This window comes from Lepidochelys olivacea (genome assembly GCF_965140295.1).
Source record: "Lepidochelys olivacea isolate rLepOli2 genome assembly, chromosome: 8".
NCBI lineage: Eukaryota > Metazoa > Chordata > Testudines > Cheloniidae > Lepidochelys > Lepidochelys olivacea.
The window spans coordinates 45,696,804-45,719,079 of record NC_140418.1 but is presented as its reverse complement, the minus strand read 5'-3'; the positions used below and the strand labels follow the sequence as shown (position 1 = coordinate 45,719,079).

At 39.6% G+C, this 22,276-nt stretch overlaps 1 protein-coding gene across 4 annotated transcripts in view; it reads left to right on the top strand.

The window, feature by feature from the left end:
* The window catches only part of SUCO (SUN domain containing ossification factor), a 134,207-nt gene that overhangs the window by 74,893 nt on the left and 37,038 nt on the right, over positions 1-22,276 (top strand). For 3 of the 4 annotated variants that reach the window (XM_084637823.1, XM_084637821.1, XM_084637820.1), the window contains exons 2-9: positions 3,017-3,122; positions 6,066-6,176; positions 7,708-7,853; positions 12,484-12,624; positions 12,834-12,984; positions 17,689-17,809; positions 19,414-19,538; positions 20,016-20,083. In XM_084637823.1, coding sequence (XP_084493949.1) covers positions 6,090-6,176; positions 7,708-7,853; positions 12,484-12,624; positions 12,834-12,984; positions 17,689-17,809; positions 19,414-19,538; positions 20,016-20,083 — 839 coding nt within the window. In that variant the 5' untranslated portion in view covers positions 3,017-3,122; positions 6,066-6,089. The remainder of the gene's footprint in view (positions 1-3,016; positions 3,123-6,065; positions 6,177-7,707; positions 7,854-12,483; positions 12,625-12,833; positions 12,985-17,688; positions 17,810-19,413; positions 19,539-20,015; positions 20,084-22,276) is intronic. The other variant, XM_084637822.1, reaches the window with a different exon arrangement.

Here is a 22,276-nt window from a genome sequence, read left to right as displayed (position 1 = left end):
CTTTGAATGTCTATTATTCTGACACCGTGCCAACATTTTTCCTTAGGAATGCAAGGGGAAGAAAAGTGATAGTGGTGATAGCAGCTTCTGTCACAGAAAAAAAAAATTTCAGTAAGTCAAAGAACAAACAGTAGAGGTGTGAAGGTTTGTCAAAGATCACAAAAATCTTTTATAACGGAGAGTGTTAGGCAACCTAAATATAGGGATCACTTGCTGCTCACCTTACAGTAATGAATATAGTATAGAGGAGTTATAAGTGATCTTCCATTCTCTCCCTCTCACCCCAAGAATAAGGGGGAGGGATTCAATGAAATTGAGGGCAGCAAATAGAAAACTAATTACCCATTGCGTAGACACATTTCCTTGTCTGTCTGTAGAATTCATTGCCACAGGATGTCATTGAGTCCACCAGTTTAGCAAATTTCAAAGGAGGATTGGACTTTTACATAGATAAAAAGTATATCTAGTTGCAGTAGTTCATATAGAGGGCAAACAATTTACAAATTTACCTTGTATAAACTTTATACAGAGTAAAATGGATTTATTTGGGGTTTGGATCCCATTGGGATTTGGATGTCTGGGTGCTGGAGACAGGTAACCCGCTGAGCTGTTTTTACTTAGTCTGCAGCTTTGGGGGCGTGGCCCAGACCCTGGGTCTGTGTTGCAGCAGGCTAGTGTGTCCAGCTCAATAAGGCAGGTTCTGAAGTCCCAAGCTGGCAGGGAAAATGGGCTCAGAGGTAATTTCAGCACATCAGGTGACAATCCCAAGGGGATCTCTGTGACCGAACCTGTCACATTGTCTACCAGCATGCTCATTTAGAATTAACTTTTTTGTTTGGAGTATACAAAGTCGATGATACTAGAATAATTAGAGGAAATAGTTTGTTTGGAAACTGAAGTATAAGTTGTAGTTGAAGTACAGCATGATGTGTTTCAGTGTGTTACTTGACAGTTCTTTAATGTACATTTCAGAAAATAGTCCAAAATAAACTTTTACTTTCTAGTGGCATAATTGGACTTTTCATTTTCACTGAAGTAAGAGGTATCATTGGGAGTACAAACTGTTTAATAAAACTAATATTCTAAAAAGTGCTGTTTTAAAAAATCATTTGAAACAATGTTAGCCAACTTTTAAAAAGACATTTCTATTATAACATGGAAACTGAGCTGTCATTACATATTGCTTTAAGGCCCTGCTTGGTCTCCAGGCAGCTATCATTCTCCGTACCACTTCAGAACATTTTTCACTCTGTTTAGGCATTTATATAGCCACTTTCACCTTTGAGTGCCTCAATTCTTTCTGAGCTAATAGGTTCTCCATCTAGCTCCTGAGTTTGTCCCTCAAATAAATATAGAATTTTGTGTAAACCAAATCATATCTATCTTTTGGTATCCAAGCCTAAATATCTTTCTTTACCAAGCAAGTTAAAGGGCAATTTGCATTTCTACATCTAGAAAATATAGCACGAAGGGCACATCAAATTTTCTTTATCTACTTGGATCAGAACAGCTATTGATCATATCCTCAACTAACAAAATTCCTCCTGAAGGAGCCAAAGGTGCAACTCCCTCATGAACCGCCGTCCCCCCACCCCCCTGAAAAAAAAAAAAAGCCGTATACAAGCACATATGTAAAGCTACTATCTGGTTTACCATATATTTGTTCACGAAGCACTATAAAACTTGGGCTTTTCTTTACCTGACAGAGCTTTGTTAGCATCCTTCAGTTTGCTCTCAACTTACAATATATACTTTAAATACGTTTGTTTATATTTTCAGTTTGTATGGGACAACAGAGCCTGTTTTTAGGTATGGTAGTTATCTTTATTGCTCGTTACTGTTTGCTACTGCCCAAGGGTACAGTATCGTCAGTTGATCTGTGCATAGGCAACGGAGAAAACTTTGGTTTCTGACCTGTGACTAAAAGGTAAAGAAATCTCAAATTTTAGAGAGGCATGTATCCTTTTAATGATAGCTAGTCAGTATCTTGTCAACTTCCATTCTGTGCTTTTTGTTTTCCGGTGTTCAGCTCTGGAGGCATCTCCTTAGGCTGTGATATCATGCAGTTGGTGTGCTAAGGGAGTATTTTTCTGTGAAGTATTAAAAAATATCAGATGCCTTTATAGCCAGGTGGGTAGGAGTTCCCTACTGCACAGTGCCCATAATCACTGGATTTACCATTCTGGCAAAGTAAGTTACAGATAATAAACTAAAATGTTCTTTTGAGAACTACTTATAAAAAAAAATCTGAACTTTCTAATGAGAGGCTTTGTATCTCTTGATCAGAAAAATTCTGCATGTTCTGTGTGGGCAAGTAGTACTCTGTACTACTGTGAGATTGCGTCTGTCAATGCCACATCCCTTGACTACAATCCTGAAGGTCGTGGGTTCGAGTGTTACTCAATCTCATACTGAAAAGCCACCTCCAGTTTACCCAGCTGCAGAGTGGATACCTGATCCATTAGGTTGGGGCAGTCAAAGGTGGTCAGACATGATGCTGGCCACATCACTTCCTTGTGTACTGTTGGCTATGAAATTAACTGTTTCAGCCCGATGGGCCAATGGTTTGGGGGAAACTTAGACTTTGACTGTTGTCAGTCTAGTTTAGAATGTAATATCCCACGTGCCCAAGCATTGTCTATTTCTAAGATGAATAGAACACCCTGAGCCACTAAGCACACTGATGGCACTGCACAAGAAATGAGTGAATATTGGCCTATATAGACTACACTTCTTAATTACAAATCAGTCAGTAAAAAGTACAAGTATATTTCAGAGCTAACTTCCTAGTCCATCCTGCTATGAGATTAGTTCGTAAAACTGAAGTGAGATTCCTAGCACTGCTTGCAAAGGATCATCATTAGCCTAACAAAGTGTTGGGCTTTTTTAATATATCCAGGTACTTTATAGGAACAAACAAAAATAAGGTTGAGTGAAATAATCTGTGTATTAATGTATGTATTTAAAATGAGACTTCAATTTTTAGTTCCTGTTTTGTCTGTGTTTTGTTTAACAGGCTTCCCAGCTGGCATGTTTTTTGTAACGAGAGCCCTTCATCTACATCACAGTACTCTCCAGATAACTATGCCCTGGCAAATGAGGATGAGAACATCCACGAAAAGGTACAGTGGAGGTTTGCATATTTTTCAGTAGATGGGCTTAATATCACATGACTAATTGCAAAGCTAGTGGTGGTCCTCATTTTAAGATTGGTTCTCAATCAGTGATTTTAAAAAATATGTACTGAATGCTCCGATTAACTAAGGTCCTAGGGCTAGTCATCTAGAAAATCTTCTTCTTTAACTTCCACCGTGTCTCTGTCTCTTAGATCATGCAATGTCCAGGCTCACTGTAGTTTTGCCAGCTTGTGCTCTAAGTGATGCACAATCAGGGTGGATTTAATTTAAATCACTAGTCAGGAAGACTCGCTTTAAGCATGGTTTTCTACATAAAAGTGCATTCTTGTTGGTTGTGAAAACATATTCTTCACAACTCAGAGATAGATGTAGGTTTCATTTTTAGAATGTACACACTGTACATTTTTAAACAATGATTTATTTTGAAAACTTTTCAGATAAGTTTTACAGCTGTATCAGAAAATGAATGCTTGTTTGATTTCATTTACCAAAGGTAATTGAAGCAGATATTTATGAAGTCAGTGGGAGGTGAACTATCTCCAGTTCAACAGGTTAATCATTAATATTTGGAAGATTTTTCTTGCCATGCTGTATTAGGAGGAGAACATCACCAGACAGACATTTAAATTGTTTTTATTTAACTACCACAACAACTTTAAGTATTCTGGATTTTTTTCTTCAACAGCAAACATATATATGCTTGTTTTGTTAAAATATTATATGTCCCTCAAGTCTCACATTTATCTCCAGACTTCTTGTCCAGATCTATTCTGCCCCCAACAATCTGCTATTCATTGAGTTTTCTGAAACTTTGCACTTTTAGGGAGAGTTAAGGGATTAACTCTGTGTACGCAAATTTGCAGAGGGACAATATTGTTGAGGTCTGTTATTTCTCACCTCTATATATTTATTTATTTAAAAACATTTTTGCTGTTAACAAGCATGTTACCTCTGGGGAGACGCATCTAGTTTGAGAACTGCAAAACTAAACATCTCTGATGTTATCTGCTAGACTGAGCACTGAGTCCCATTGTGTAGATTAACCTAAATCTATACAGAAGCCTGTGGAACCCCATAAAATTGGGTCTCTCTAATCCATGTACTATTGGAGCTCATTTACAAAACTTTTTGTAAACATTACATGAATATATTGTCTCATACTATAGAATTAGAATTTATAATCCCTATTCCATGATGAGATATCTTTGAGCTATAATGTATCTTAATTAAAACTATTTTTAGATAGGTTTTTTCCTCAAAAAGCATTTTCTCAAAAAAATCTGATTTTCTTTTAAATCATTGGTTTTTTTATCCACTCTGTGCACAACCTTGCAGTTCTGATGACCTCAGCTAGAAGAATACAAGATAAAGTTTAAAATGAACAAAACTACACAATCATAAAAAATGGGACTTGTCACTAACCCTTCATGCCCCAGTTTGATTTTATGGCTAATGTAATATGCGCACAGTACTCAAAGAAGGAGCCAAGTGATCTGTAGTGGGGCTTGAGTTTGTGAAACCACCCTTGTACACTTTGTACTGATTTTCTGATAACCACCTTCACCCTTATTCCCTTAGAATGCTGATTTGTTTCAGAAGCAGATGTCTAAAATTTAAACCTAGAGATTAAATTCATTCCACCAGATCCAAAGTATCTTTTGTAGCTTGTTTTAGAAATGACTCTGTGTATGAAGATGCAATTTAGAGTTGTTGATTCTTTACCATATTACTCTTGACTGGGTCTTCAGAACTCCTCAATTCAGGAGGGCAATCTTGCAGCGTTTGACTAACCCTCCTTTTAGAGGAATTTCTGCTAGTTAATCTTTCAAGAGTGGGGATCTGAGCGGCTAATACATGAAAGAGAGGTCACTTACCTGAAAGTGTGCAAGATTAATTTCATATGCAGATCCATGCTTGCTTTCCTCCTTTTTTGGAGTCTGTCTTAACCAACTGAGGGTTAGTTAGGAGCTACAGTTCATTATATAGCCTTGCTTCTCTTTGTGTATTCAGACATTTAGCATGTTTAGCCTTCAGAACCACTGATTTTTCAAGTGGGCATATACAATGAAGGCATGCATTTCTCAAGCTTGTGAATATATACAGACTATATTTCAAAGAACTGCAACTATAGGTAAACAATTTCTCAGATATCCTTCGCTGATCCAGCCAAGAGTGTAACTTCCCGCATATACAGTCCCTAAATTATTTTCTGTATGAGAAGTTATAGCAGTTTATCTAGTTGAACTGACATAAACCCCTAACAGACACACTTACATAGATTTAAGAACTGTTAAGACTGTTTATCTTGAGTCAAATTAAGCTAAACAGATTTAGGCCACATTATAGTGGCATGTCTGTGGCACCATAGCTGTGCCGGCATAACTCCATAGCGTAAATGCAGCCTACAGCAGCAAATAGGGTTTTTCCATCACTGTAGGAACACCACTCCCTAAGTGACAGTAGCTAGATCAACAGAAGCATTCTTCGGTCAACCTGGCTGGATCTACGCCAGGATTAGGTTGGCATGGTTACAGTACTCAGATGTGAATTTTTCATAGCCCTGAGTGCTGTAGCTGTGTCAACCTAAATCTTAAGTGTACACCAGGTCTTAAGGAAATGTTAAATTGGTTTGTGTTTTAGTGCAAACCCCTTAATTGAACTAAAATTATTTAAACTGGTGTGACTTTTCTTGTACAGACAACGATTTAAGAGCATTTAGCTTATATACATTAGTGTGTAAGACATGTCTTCAGATGTTCCATAACTCAGCTATTCTTTTGTTGGTTATTCAGGTCTAGAAAGGTAAAATACTCCAAGGTTTGCATCAAGATCAATAGTGGGAAAGTGTTTTTAATAGAACACGGTTTAAATTCAAGCATGGTATGAATATTTATTATCCAATTGTTTCTTTACTTTGTAATGTACTAGGAGGAAACAGGCAGACCCATTGGAATGGAGTCTTTAGAACATGTGGACTCAAATATACACAGTTATCCTAGAGAAACTGATTTACTTGATGACTGCACAAAAGATCGCCAGGCAAGCTTTTTCATTCATTTTTCATTTGGTACATTTTTCAAACATTTAATGGGTTTGAGCTTTTCACTTTTGTTTCAAGGTTTTATAACTATTTATATTGCATTTTACTTGCATGGAGATATTGGGCACAGAGCTGCTGGAGGTGTCACTTTTCATATGGGGAAAAAAACCCAAGGACCAACACATTTTATTATTAAATTCCAGCACGTATAATGTTTAACAGTGAGGGTAATTGACGATTGCACAACTTACCAAGCATGTGGTGGATTCTCCATCACTAGAAGCTTTTAAATCAAGATTGGATGTCTTTCTATAAGCTGCTCAAACACATAACTACTTGTTTGGCTAGAAACAGGAGCCACTTGGTAGTATTCTATTGCCTGTGTTATGTAGCAGCTCAGACTAGATGATTGTGCTGGTCCCTTCTGGCCTTGAAATCTATGAATCTGTAGTACTTTTTGCCTACCTAAATGCAGTATTCTTCATTTTCTAAACCGCTCTTACATTCCATCTTTAAGGTGGCTGCATTTCAATGGAGAGTGCAGGATTGTGCATAATAATGTACTTCAAGAACTTTGTATAAAAATTAAAGTTTAGAGAGAAGTTATTTGATTTCTGTTAAAATATACCCCATACTGTCTAGGGGTCAAAAGACAAAGTATGCTAACATATTTAACTCTGCATTTCAGGTTATAGATATAATTCCATCATAAATCCTTCCCAGCCTTTTTGTGTTTAGTGTAATGACGCAAGCTAATCCAACTGATGAGTAGGGGCGCTTGGTTAAGAGTACTTTCCATTCCTGAAGGAAATACTCTGGTCTGTTTTGCACTTACCACAGGCACATCTGCAAATGTATTCTGCAGTTTATATAGTTTTGCATGGTGTAGTCAATGTGATCGGGTAGCTAAAATAGAAGACTAGGAGTTAAAACCAATGGTAAGCTATTTGTTTGTTTGAACCTCATTTTGTTTATTTTCCTGTATGAAAAATGCATCTAAAATACTTACATCTCAACTGGGATGTTGTCAAGGTTAATGTTTGTAAAATGTGTTGAAACCTTGAGATGAAAGCATTAGGTAGTATAAATTATTTTTGCTCTTAATGTGAGACCTTAAACATATTCCTGTTCCAATATAATTTAATTCCGTTGCTTAAACATTTATTTATTTTTGTAATGGCATTATTAGTTTAAAAAAAAGTGGTATACGTTCTTGGTTTGGGGAAATGTTACAATTTTTAGAAATATAGCATTAATAGGAAAAATTTCCCAATTGTATTGTTGGGTATAAAACAAAAGTTGCAAACATGTCCCAAAGTAGCATTTAGTATCACGTATGTTGCTTATGAATGAAAGCATGCAATGTTCCTTTATGGTGTCAGATTCTCACTTTCGTGTGTGTGTATTCGGTTTTCGAAGAGATCAGTAATTCAGATGTCTGTTTTTATGTAAATACAGGAGAAATGTACATTACATCTCACTTATCAGAAGTCATTCAAATTTTGCACTGATTTCTAATATTTTAAACAGACTACAGAAATGGGTGAATTAAGTCTGCCTCAGGTTGAGACACTACCTTCAGTAGACTTAAATGAAGCTTCTTCTAGCGTAGCTGCAAGCATTGAAAACATTTCCAGTTCATCTACCTCAGAGATCTCTCCAGTCTCGCAGCCTGAGTAAGCCTTTTATTTTGTTACCATTTTGGTCTTTATTGCAATAAATAGTATTTCCCCAAATAGGAGGCCCTCCTAAATTTTTAGGCATGAGGAATTGGTTGTAATAATGTGTAGGTCTTGGGATTTTGCTTGCCTAGAGTACCGTTGCATTCTCATAGCTATATGCTTTTGTTAGAAAATGCCACCTGAAAGTATTTAATCAGTTCTTCAAAATCTCCATGGCGACAGCTTACTCATTGATTTACAGTGGCGGAAACTATTGTTGGTATTATGCAAACTTCAGCCTACCACACTCTTACTATTTTTGCTACATACTGATTTATGATAGCAAGGCTACTCCAATAGACTGTACCACTTCTGCAGTGTACCTGTCCTGCACTGTTTGCCTGAAGTGTCAATATTGATTATCAAACCAGTGATATGTACTGAGAACTGAAATATTTTTTTCATTTCACAATAGCAAGCTTGCTAACTGTATTCGATATACACTGCATAGTATATCTGAAAAATACATGTCTTTATCTGTTCCCTGTTAAAGGCTGCTAGCCCTCACAAATAGGCTTTGCCAGAAAATAGGGCAGGGGTAGCACCAGAACTGTTTCCCTGCTGGGCTATAGTGTTTCCCTTAAGGAGATAAGTCTCTAAGAATTCTGTTATTCCCAGGCAGCAGCAACAGGGCTGTCCTAAACTCTCTGTTCTGACAGCAGGAGACTTTTTTTCCCCGCTTAAATGGGATCTCAAAACATCTTCATTTAAAAGAATTCAGCAGTACCTGTACTGCTTATGATCCCAGTGGATCATAGTCTAGGTTATCAGTGGCTGCGTGGCTCTGAAGCAGTCTCTTCAAAGGGCATTCCTGGGACATAGAGGGATCACTCTGCTGCCCACTCTATAACGACACAACATGCAGGAAAATAACAAGAAAAAGTTGAAGGTCGCTATAGAATTCAAGTTCTGTAAAATTCCAGAGCACCAAGCCCTAGCATAAGAATTTAGGCTTCTCTTGCAAAGTTCCCTCAGTCCCCACAGACACATCAGGGTCTTAAAACAATGCTCAGCTAATCATTTTGCTGAAAAATCTCTGCTGCAGTACTTAGGCAGAGCCGAACAAATTAAGCCTGACTCACTATCATTAAATTGACAGATTAAAGAAAAATCAGAATAAATTGGACTCATTAAATGTAATCAGTTAAAAAAAATTTAAAGTCTGAGGATACGTCTGCACTGCAATAAAAAAGCCCCAGCACTGAGTCTCAGAGCCTGGGTTGATTGATTCGGGCTGTGGGGCTACAAATTGCAGTGTAGCTACTGGAGCTCAGGCTGGAGCCCAGGCTCTGAGACCCACCCCCCTCGTGGAGTTTCAGAGCATATGCTCCATCCTAAACCCAAATGCCTCCGTTGCAGTTTTTGTCCCTTAATTGCCCTATGCATCCTGATGCATTCACTGATATTCTTCTATGCCAGTGATGTTAGAGACTCCTGGTAAAAATCACAAGAGCTGGCAGCACTCCTAGTGGGCTTCTTAACCCCTTAGTTCATGGAGTCATATAACTTCATGAGACTCACCTTTCATTAAAAACATTTCTAGCCCTCATGGCTGGGGAAAAGCTGGAAAAAGTGAGCTCTAAAGGCTGAAACGAGAAGGCAAATTTAAAACATGGTTTTTAAAATCGTGGTTTTTAGGGCTAGTCAATGATATTATGGGGCCTGATTCATGATTTTCAAATGGTTTGGATTGGCTTCCGTGAATAAATAAGGGAAGAAGGAACAGGGTGACAAGAGAAGGTGAATGTTTCTTTACACTTAGAAATCTTTTTAATCAACAGAAAATGACTCTTTTAATTTCTTTCTATATAGATGCTTTTAAGAAGCATGTGTTCAATCATAGACAACATATGGAAGTTTAACAAACACTTTTATAGTCCAAGATGTTAAAGAAAAAGTTGTATAGCTATCTTATTTTGTTGTTGTGAGCATTGAGTTGTGAACTTCCTGTTTAGCTGCCTTCTCTGTTAGTATGAGACATTAGAACCACCACAAACATACCTGACTCATTCCATCTAAACTCCTGTTTTTACTCTGTAATAACTTAAGAGTTGTTCCTTTTGGACCTGAAACGGCTCATGATTCATCTCTGCCCAAAGACACCTTTCAGAAAAATCAGTTGCCATCTGACTAAGAGGAGAGATTTTATGGTTATATAAACTTTATTTTCTGACTTGAGTTTCAGTTAGCGCTCAGTGTGAACAAATGATGTGCACATATTTTGTAGTAGTTTTTTTTAACAATTTACATTTGTAAATGACTAAACAGAACAAAGTACATGTGCCTAGTGTTCGTTCTACTCTTTCATATATGTAAACTACACATGTATATCTTCTGTGAAAAAAAATTCTCATTGTGGCTAATAAAGTTAAGGTATACCCTAAGATTTTTTCAGTTAATAGTTGCACCATATTTTATTGAATTACTGATTATTCATATTCACATTTCCTGTTCATTCATCTTCTTGGTCTTGTAGGGTCAGGAATGTGCAGAGCAATTTAATATTAATACGTTCAAGTTAGCTTTTACACGTTGGCATCTGAATTTGAGGTTTAATGCAAAGGCATGATTCACCTAGCTCTGCCACCGAAAGGGGTTTAAAGGAAATAGCTATTAATGTAATGGACAGAATAACTGGTAATTATAACCACTGGTTTTCAAGATTCATATTTAACACTAATCCTAAATGAACCTGTCTGGTAAAATCAGTCTTTTAAACAGGATAATAAGTAGTCCTCCTTTTGTACTCGCAGGGATAGACAGATCCCTTTGCTGCATGATCAAGAATAAGTTTTTGAATGTCTGGGTTTTTTCTCCCATTTAGCATTTCCATTTGAAAGGTGCCAAAATTAGTTCCTTAAATGTTTGTTTCCTGTTGCTGCTTCCGTTGTAGGAGTAGCACCAGATGGCAAACTGAAAGACTCAGCCTTTAGATTGGTAACCTGCTGTTATGCTTTGGAGGAGAGGGGGTAAGGGAGGGAACAGCATTTTGCAGCCCAGTGTCAGCATATTGGTGTGACAATGTTTGTACTGCCTCAGGTGAAGATTGCTAGTGCTGAGATATGAGAGGCAGAGCAAAGGCTTTTCTTAGTTCTGATTTATCACCCTTAATAGATAATGTTCCCTCTAATTTTTCCCATCCATTGTGGAATTAATTTTATGTGCACCAAAATGGAGGTGATGTGGGGCCGAGGGGTTCCGTGTGTGTGTGTTTGGCGGGGAGGGCTCAGGGTTGGGGTAGAGGGTTGGGGTAAAGAGGGTGAGGGCTCTGGGGGTAGGGCTGGGGATGAGGAGTTTTAGGTGCAGGCTGCCCCGGGTTTGCAGCAGGGAGAGAGGACTCCCCGCAGCCATCTCTCCCTGTAACAGCACCTGGGCTGGGAGAGAGGAGCCTCGTCCCGCAGCAGCCATCTTCCAGGCCCGCCTATGGCCACAACCCTGAGTGCAGTATGCACGCCTGCACGGCTCTGCTAATTTTGTGTGACCCCCCCCCAGTATAAATTAAAAACACTTGTTTATATATTTAACTCCATTATAAATGCTGGAGGCAAAGCGGAGTTTGTGATGGAGGCTGACAGCTTTTGACCTCCCATGTAATAACTTTGCGATCCCCTGAAGGGTCCCAACCCCAAGTTTGAGGACCCTTGTTATAGACCATTGTGTACTCTTACCCTGTATGAATGTAGGCAAAAAGGAACCAGTCAAAAATTCATTTGTTCCCTCTTCTCTCTCCATTTTTTTTTCTGCTTCATCTCTGATGAAAGGCAGCCATGGGCTTTTATTGACCTAGCAAGTTCAAATTTTCTGGAAAGGAAATAATCAAGACACAAGGACAGATTCTTTAGCACAGTTGTGGCCCCTTTACACAGTGGCACAAAGGGGCTGTAATGCAGCATCATTTGGTCAGCAGAGAATTTCCCTAGTATAGGGGAATGGCCTGCTAGCACACATGTGGTGCTGCTGCTGCCAGGCCCTGTGTCTTTTCATGCCACCCCCTCCTGGCATAAGAGGCATGACAGTGCTCTGTTCAGCTGTACATTTCCCCTTTGATGTGTAGGATTCTTCATAGACCATATCAGTGGTGCAACTTGCAGCCAGTCAGGCAGCTCCAAGTTGTGTTGGTTAAGGCTCACCCTGAGAATCTCACAAATGAGCTTGTTACAGCGCCCTTTCCCCCAGCCCAAGCAAAGTTTGGACAGAAGAGATAGTTTCCCTCTTTATTTTGTAATAGTAATGGAAAATTCACTACTGCAAGAGTGTTAAGATGTCTTAATGGAGTCTTTTGAGAGTGGGGGACTGGGCTGTCTATAAGACCGATGTTGTGTGCTGCTTCTTGTACAATGGCAAATGGAATAGAGATGGGAAATAGATCATCCTTGATGTGAGCAATACACTTCCAAAGTAGTGGCATAACATTACATATTTTTCTTCATCCACTTACAAGATACATGACTGACATTTCCATGGTACCATATATATGTGTTCTCTCTTTTTCTCTATCAAAATAGCTTCATTAACTTACCTCTTTGATTAGCAGGGTACTTCTAATATCAGAAGGGTAAAAAGCATGTTATTTCTTTCCCTTCAGTGCAATAGAAAATTCCCGTGCTGATATCCCTGTAGTCAGCTCTAGTGAAGCTGAGCAGTCAGAACCTGACTGTGATATTGGTGGGACACTTGAGGCTGACCCTCAGAGTGAGCCTTCCTCTTTTGTCAGTCCACCAGAGAGGTGAGTATTGAAGTAGGTTGTGAGCCTAAATAACTTCAATGTCTTTTGCTATGCTGGCTTTGCAACATGGTCATTCACCTGCTCTGCTTGCTTCTATATCCATTGTTCATGTACAAGTTCATATGCAGTATATATTAAATGTTATATGAAGATTATAAAACTGCTTAATGTGTTTGTTATAGCTTCTAATATTCTTGTGTATTTTTCAGCCTTGTGGGTCAGCATATAGAGAACATCTCTTCTTCACATGGCAAGGGAAAGATGACTAAATCTGACTTTGAGTCAAAGGTTGCAGCAACTGAAAATGGGCCAGAGAAGGCGAAATCTGCTTTGAATGCTTCAGATAACTTGAAAAGGGAGGTATGTAATATAACTTGAAATATTCTGGCAGGACACACAGAATTAAGAAACTATCCAGGAGTTGTGTTTAAATTGTAAACTTATCTTTTTGCCTTTTCCTCTGCTTTGATATGTACATTGCCTCAAAGATTTCTTCAAAAACTCATAACCCCCCTTGCTTTTTTTCAGTTTTAAGTATCAGGTTTTCATTTCTCTCTTGCTTTAAGAATTAGTGTTCCCTTCATTTGGGGGATTGATCTGTAGTTCTGATTACTGCCTTGTGTGATGTGATTTCACTAGTTAGGTCATTGAATGATCTTGCCAAGATCCTTCATCACAGAGGAGGAAGGGCTGATATTCTAAATCTAAAAAAAATTGTAGAAAGCTGACCAGGAGGGTGGCAAACGAGGATCTTTTATCTCATAGTTGGGAGAACAGTAAAGGGAAAAAACAAATTTGATTTACAGCAGAAAAAGCACTTTCTTTTCAATATAAAAAAATGGTTTCTCTCCCCTGTACTGCCCCATTCTTCTGTGTAAAATGGGCAGTTTCTGTTGGAAGAGAAAAAGTCACAAAACTTACTTGGAAATAATGCAAGAACCCCAAAACAACTATTAAAAAAAACCCTGATGACCGCCATCCAACACAAAAAGTGGAATCAGCTACAACTCCAGAGCCCACACAATGCCATCTCTGGGAGAAACCATGGCACAAGGACCTGCCACGTGGACACTACACAACTCCCCAACATCATGAATTTATGAAGATTATCTCTAACCAGAGCTGAACTATCTGTACTCTCCAAGGGATTGAACTTCGGCGATGACACAGAACCTGATACCATACTAAACATGGGGAGAACTATAAGAGTTCTTCTGCTGCCTTTTGCCTCAAAGAATTTTTTCACAACAATGGCGACACCACCCACAATTACCATGTCCCGACTGACAGTCATAAGAAAAAAGAATCGTCTGACTGGACCTCACAGAGAAGACAAAACCACACTCTTGATCATGTTGATTGCTTCAGGAAAAAAATTGACTGTGAAATCCTTAACAAACATCACATCCACCACAATCTCTCCACTGCCAAGGGGACAGGTATACAGACCCTGAAATCCAACCACCAAATAGTGCTCAAATTAACAGACAAAGGAGGCATTATCGTAGTCCTCAACCATGACTCCATTAATGAGGCCAACTGACATTTCTCCGACACCACCCACTACAAAGAATTCAAAGAAGACTGTACACCCCAATTTACCTAGGAAATTAAGGATATCATGAAATTCTTCCCCAAACTACTCCAAGAGAAACTCCACAGCTTCATCCTCCCACAAATCCAACCAAGACACCTTTTACATGTTCCCAAGATACACAAACCAGGGAATCCAGGCAGACCCATAGAAACCATCCTCAAACCATTCACCACGCAAAGAGCCACCTTCCTCTAGGACACAACCGATTCTTCCAGAAACTCCACAACATTAGTAACCTCGCTCAGACCACCGTCTTTTTTGCACCATGGATGTCACCTCCCTATACACCAACATCCCTCACAATGATGGCATGTGTGTCTGCCTCAAATATTTACAAGATAATGGACAACCCTCTGATTTCCACCCGCGGCACATCGCCAAATTCATCCATTTTCATCCTCACCCATAGGGTGACCAGATGTCCCGATTTTATAGGGACAGTCCCAATTTTGGGGGCTTTTTCTTTTATAGGCACCTGTTACTCCCCACCCCCGTCCCGATTTTTCACACTTGCCCTCGGGTCACCCTACTCACCCATAAGTTTTACATTCAACAACAAATACTTTGCCCAAACCATGGGAACAGCCCTAAGTACTAGGATGGCTCCCAAATGTGCCAACCTCTTCATGGGTCACCTTGAAGAATTTCTGGAAAAATGCACCACAAAATCAGTGATATACTTCACATATATCAGTGATGTTTTCATCCTCTGGACAGATGACCTAAACTCCCTCAGACTTCCACCACAAGTTCAACCACCATGATCCATCCATTAAAATTTCTGTAGAACACTCTCACACTAGCATCAACTTCCTGGACACCACAATCCGCTTCAACAGTGAAACCCACCAGACTACTATGTATGAGAAATCCACAGATCACCACATCTGCCTTTATAGATCAAGTAAGCACCTCAAACAGATCAAGAAATCTGCTATCTACAGCCAGGCATTCAGATACCACCGAATATGCTTCAAGTTGAAAGTCTGGGATATATAACTTCACACTTAAAACAATCTTCACCGAACAAGGACATTCCACCAGAGAAGTAGTTGCATCATGGAACAGGACACCCAAATACCCTGAGAGAATCTGCTTCAATACAGAAATAAAAACCTCCTCTGACCACATACCTCTAGCTGTCACCTACCACCGCACACTGGAACCTGTACAGGTTATCATAAACTGTAATGCATATTTTTTGGGGACCCCATTCTGAAAGATCATGCCTGAACCCCCTCTTCTGGCCTTCAAATAACCCTCTAGCCTCTCCCAGCTCATCATCAGAAGCAAGCTCCCCATAGACCAGGACACACCAACTCAAAGTGGCACGAGACGCTACCAGAACAGATGCGCAACCTGCAGAAACATCTTTATTCTGCAATAATCAATACCCCCATAATACACTTCTCAAGATCCATGGGTTCTACATATGTCTATTACAACATGTGGTATACCTCATCCAGTGCACTAAATGTCCAAATAACTGTGGGTGAAACAAGTCAATTGCTACACTCTCTCTCAAATGAACTCTCAGAAAAATGAGACACAAACACCTTATCACCTGTGGGTGAACAGCTTTTTTTTCACAAAGTGATCCATCTGTCTGACCTCTCCGTTCTCATCCACAAAAGAAAACTGCACAACAGCTTCAAAAGACAAACCTGGGAGCTTAAATTCATAACTTTGGTAGATACTAAAAATCATGACCTGAATATACACACTGGATTTATGGTTTATTACGACAATCTATAACCCACTTAACATTCCCTCCAGTTTCCCTCCCCACCCCCTCCCCCACCCCCCAATGACTGGAGAGGTGTTAACTGGCGACTTCACCTTGAATGGTCCCTTGAATGTGTTAACTACTTATGCTGTTTCACCTTATATTTACCTGAATAGGTAATCCAAAGATCATTTGATTACCTGTTTGGTTAATTCCCTCTGAAGCACCTGGCATTAGCCATTGTCTGAAGACAGGATACTTGGCTAGATGGACCTTTGGTCTGACCCAGTATGTACTCCTGGGGGAATTCTGCGCCATTGCGCATGCACAAAATTTATGCCCATCAGATTTATTTGCTTCCCCGCAGAAAAATGACACTGATGGGAAAGCAAAAGGAAGCCACAAGAGGGGTCATATGATCCTCCCTAGCAGTATGCGTTGGATGCCCAGGGCAGCCGGTAGAGAGATAAATCACTGTGGGGCAGGAGGCAGGACTGGGGAAGACCTGGCTGGTGGCTCCTACCTATGCCGGGCTCAGCTGTTAGACCTGGCTGGGCTGGGCTGGGGAGGATAGGACTTCCTCTTTCTCTGCGCGGCATCGGGGGATGGATCAGACTTACCCCCAGATTTCCCTCCCAGCTGTAGAAAGCTCTGCAAAGCCTCCCTCCCCCCACTCCCACTTCCTGCACCCATGGCTCCTCAGTTGCAGGGGAAAGGATCACTGTACAGGGAGCTGCTCCCCCATCCACCCAACCCCTGTGCATCCAGACCCTCTCATACCCAGATCCCCCTGCTGAGCCTCATTTCGTCCCTGCCCCATTCAGAGTCCCCCTGCTGAGCCCAACTCCCCCTACACCTGGACCACCCCAATGAGGTACCCAGATCCCCATACTAGTGAGCCCCAACCACTGTTCCTGGTCGCCCACTTCACTGAGTCCCACTCCCCCAGCATCTGGATCCCCAACCACCTTCACCTGGATCCCCCTGCAGAGTCCCATTACTGCTGCCCCCATTACCTCCCAAGAAGCCTTTGGGTATCCAGATTCCTCCGCACCCAGATCCCCCCACTGAGCAGCTCGCACCCAGATTGCCCCACACAGACCCCCCTCAACTCCCACCTGGAGCCCCCCACACTAAGCCCCTCCACACTTGGCTCCTGCCTTGTTGAGCCTGTCTGCCCACACCTGGTGCACCTGGCATGGAGGGGCAGGGCCCTAGGGTATTTCTGGGGCAGGCCCTGTCCTTACGCTATGTCAGGGTTGGTTGCAGCCTCACCACTGAGTCCGTGTCCCGGGGCGGGAGCTACACAGTGATCTCCCACCTCTGCAGCTAGTGGCTTGTGCTCCCCAATGCCTTGCTGGAGCCTCCGCATTTATTTGACAAGATTTGCAGAATTTTAAAATACTTTTAATTTTAAAACTTTAAATAATTTTAAAAATACAATTTTAATTTTTTGGCGCAGAATGCCCTCAGGAGTAAATATGGCCAGTCTTATGCTCTTAAAGAGCTCCTCTTCCCAAACCTGCAGAGAAACCCTTTGTAAGCTCAGAAGCTTCTCTCATATCAACAGAATTTGGTCCAATAAAAGATATTAACTCCTCCACCTCGTCCATTTAATATTATTTTGATTTGGAATTTGTTTGGTTTTTAAAAAGCACTGCAGTTCTTTGTATTTTCTTGATTTAATGTTGCTGTCTAAAAACCTGAATCCTGTATATTGCTTGATTATTTTGTTTTGCAGAAAGACTATAAAAAAGCAGGAGAAATTGACCCTACATCAGTAATAACCCCAAAGGACCCAGGAGACATCCCAACATTTGACGAGTGGAAGAAGAAGGTTATGGAAGTAGAAAAAGAAAAAAGTAATTTCTCTATGGTTAATTCCTTTGGTCTAAATATGAGCCACTTCCGTATTCTAGTGTTTCCTCTTCTATTAACTTTGTCTAAAATTTAAATAGTACAAGTAAATGCATTAGGATACAGCCCAAAAGTCCACTTCTGTACTAAAAATATATAATACAGAAATGCAACTGACTTCCTTTTGTAGTTGTCTGTCAAAATATTATCCCTGTAGAATATGGCAAGGCATTGGCATTTGGCAGTATTTCATAAACATCAAAATTACAAGAATTTCAACGTTAATTAAAGCAACTGGGACTTGTGTGCAGCTATTTCATTGCAAACTGTTAGGCAGACTTCCATTTTGCAGAAGAAACCCTGATGCTGAAGCAGCTAGTCCTGCTCAAGTATCTCCTTAACTGAACATAGAAATATCAGATTTTAAAGATAGTAATCTTGCAGTCCTATAGAGCTGGGAAAGGGAACATTTCCCCATCTTCCCATGGAACCTGGTGCTTATTTCGAGCCCAGAAATGTCCTACAATAACTATTTTAAAGTCATGGCATATATAGTAAATCTAAACAAATTAATATTTAAAGGCTTTTATGGGTTTCCCTAAGATTTGTGCTGTTCTCACTCAATAATTAAGACACTTGACATTAGGTGGAGGTCTACAAAAAAATAGTCTTAGTGACATTTTTAAAAACTCAAGTGTCTGTATTATTGAACTTTGGTAAAAGAGATGGCATATAGAGAATACATGATGGCAAAGTTTTATCAACACTCATTTAGGATGCCCTGCATACCTTTCTTTTCCTTTGTCACCTGTGAGTACAAGGAAGTTTCTGAATGAATGCTACTAAAACATGTCTATCCCACCATTACTTAGCTGTGTCTGTAAATGTCCAAAAAGTTTTGACGTGTGGGCCATTATCTTCATTCCGATATCTACTGTATCTTTCTTGGTTTTTATAATATTTAAAACTTTACTACAAATTACATAAAGAAAAAATTTGGGGCCTTATTCCACAAAAGTCAGGGAATTCTGAGTAATGGTAATCACTGTTGCCTAAGCCTTGTCATACATGCGTCACATCAGACATTTGTACAGCTGTCGCCTGGTCAAGAACACAAGGTACGTATTACATTGTGTTTTATTTACAGAGCACCAGTCACTGAAATCTATTTGAAATATTGTGCTCTCTTCTGATAGAGAAGAGAGAACAAATTGAATGCCTCTTGCACTTCGGCAATTAATTTCCCTTTTGGGAGTTTGTCAACAGTTTAACACTTTAAAAATCATGCCCAAATTCTTGTTTCATATAGATGAAAGCTTCCCCGCATTGGCAAATTGAAGTGCTAACATGGGAACAAGATAAATTATTTAAGTTAACTATTAAGTTCTACATAAAAATTGAAAGAGGAACCTTAAAAGCAGCTCTATGGAAAGAGCATTATTTTTACACAGTTTTATCACGTACAGTGAATTAATTTGTACACTTATGTTGAAGCTTGCAGCTTTGTTACTCAAATGTTGAATAACAATACTTTCTTCAGATCTGAAAAGATTAAGCCCATACAGGTCTTTTGTTACCTTGTTAACAATAAAATGTATGTTGTCTGCAGGTCAATCAATGCACCCATCCTCTAATGGAGGACAACATGCCACAAAAAAAGTTCAGAAAAACAGAAATAACTATGCCTCGGTAGAGTGTGGTGCCAAAATACTGGCAGCTAATCCAGAAGCAAAGGTAATTTTATTGACTAATTTGGGGTTATGAATGTATATGTGTGCATATTTTAAATATGATCTTGTACTGTGTTCTAGCCACACTTACCTTAAAACAAAACATTGGTTTTCCAAGTCAGTGTTTCTAACCGTTTTTCAGTGGGGTTTTTTTTTCGGCTTTTGAAATACTGGAATTCTGTGAAAACCTCTACCTAGCATAGGAATCTATATGGAAGCTAGTTGTGTTGTGTGCTGTAAAATCTTGCCAGCTTATTTAATAAGGACTAATCCTCTGGGGTCATATGTGATCTGAGATGTGTTATCTTCTGCATGCTGTCCTGTTCAACCAGTTCCATAACTTGGTATTTGACTCTTAGAATTATATGTGCACTCTAAATGCAGAAGTATGGGTTGAAAGGCCATTTATGTTAAAGGAAATGTTGCTTTATTTTAATTCTTTATTACCTGTCATAACTAAAGAATTTTATTATCCATTTAGAGTACATCAGCAATTCTGATAGAAAACATGGACCTCTATATGCTAAATCCATGCAGTACTAAAATCTGGTAAGTTATGTAGCACTGTGCATAGGGTTTTTTGGTTTGCCATTCTGCTGGGAATATGTGCAAACTGGTCCATTTACTTGAGATCAGAATCTGCCTGCCTTAAGTGACACTAAACTATTCAGAGTGGGGTAGAGAGGGAAAATACTCAAGAGTTTAGAAGAAGGTGGACCTTCATTAATTTCCTCCACTGCAGAGAAAACCCAATTTGGTGGTAGTACTACTTTCTCTGTGGTGTTGAGATATGGTGATAGAGGGACGGGTTCACCTAAGTTTTGAGTTTTGTGCTTGGTCTCTGTAGCTTAGTTGCTCCCATGGCATCTGAAACAAGGAGGTTGCTCTGCAGACTAAACCAAGGAGAGCAGCATAGGAAGAAGGGAAAAGAAAACACAGAAGGCAGTTCTAGCCCTTCCCACCTCAAAGAAAACAGTACTGTGCGGTTTTTTGGGAGTCAGATCTCTCTTCTAAAGTTCCTATATTCTTTTCCTTTCTCCCCTGCTTCAGTCTAACACTTCTTATACCATGCCCACCATTGTCACAGGAGCCCTCTTCATGATCAGTTCTTTTGTAATCAGCAAGCTCAGCTTCCGAGTCCAAGAGCTGGTGCCACTTAGCTCAAGATTGATTGCCCAATCTTTTCCATAATTCTGAATCTTCTCCACACATGAACCAGCAGAACATTTGAGTGCCATGGTTTTTAACAGAGCTGATGTTTTTCATGACACACTATTATTTAGCTTTTTCTGTGAAATCTATGATCTTAGGGAAGAGAAAAACCTGTGCATCCACTTGGCTTTTGTAAAGACCTAAGTGAATCTTTCACAACTGTATAGTTGCTTTTGAAGGAGTTTAAAACACTGATTTGAATCGTATTTTTTTTTTTTCCAGGTTTGTGGTGATTTTTAGTTTGGTCTGTATGTAGGATGGATTACCCTAGGTATATCAGATGTTGGCGCATATGGCATTTATCAGTATGCTATTGAATATATGCTGTAAATCTGTTCCAGTTGCATAAAAATTGAAAGTCTGCTTTTAATTCAAATTGTGACTTGTACAGTATTAAATGTATCTCAGGATTATAATTTTTTCAATAAACTGATTGATATTGTAGCACAGTGAGTTACTGTGCTGAAACTCTGAGTTTAGACAGTAACCTAGGGCTCTAACTCTCCTGGGCTGGGAGCACCATGGAAACAAATATATTCGAATCCTGGAGAGAGACTAGGACAGCTGTTTCTCTTCATTATTGTACTGTATCTTCTCTGATTAAATCAGTTAGCATATTAAGTCCTTTTCAAATACAGGCTAGTTAAGATGAGGTGCACTGAAGAAACGAATAAAGGGAAATGTTTAACCTGGAATGAGGCCTGGGAGTGGCTAATTAACAGAGTCCTTAGTAGTGAACTTGAAAGTTGAATATTCATAATAAATGTCATCTGAAGAATTTACATTATTTACACTGGGCTTGTCACTTGACAGTTGATGTGGGCTCTTTTTTGCTAATCCTTTATGCTTTGAAATTTTCTTATGCATCTTCAGTTGGTGGCAGTGCTCTTGTTTCGGACTATTATTTCTAAGTAACAATTAGCAGTCTGCACAAGCCTGCTTCTCCTCTAAACAGATAGCATATATAAAAATATTCAGGTATCTGGTTAGAATCATAGGAATATAGAACTGGAAGGGCTCTCAGTAGGTCATCTAGTCCAGTATCCTGCACAGAAGCAGGACTAAGTATTATCTAGTCCCATCCCTGACAGGTTTTTATCTAACCTATTCTTAAAAACCTCCAGTGGTGGTGATTCCACAATCTCCATAAGTAATTTTGTTCTCGTGCTTAACTACCCTTACAGTTGGGAAGCTTCCTAACGTCTAACCTGGATGCAGTTTAATTACTGCAATCCATTACTTCTTGTCCTATCCTCAGTGGATCAGGAGAACAATTGATCACCCTCCTCTTTATAACCATCTTTTACATGCTTGAAGACTGTTATCGTGTCCCTCTTCAGTCTTCTCGTCTCCAGGCTAAACAAACCCAGTTTTTTCACTGTTTCTGTGTAGGTCATATTTTCTAGACCTCTAATCATTTTTCTTCTTCTCCTCAAGATGTTCTGCAGTTTGTCCACGTTTCCTGAAATGTGATGTCTCGAATTGGAAACAGTACTCCAATTGAGGCCTTTTCAGTGCTGAATAGAGTGG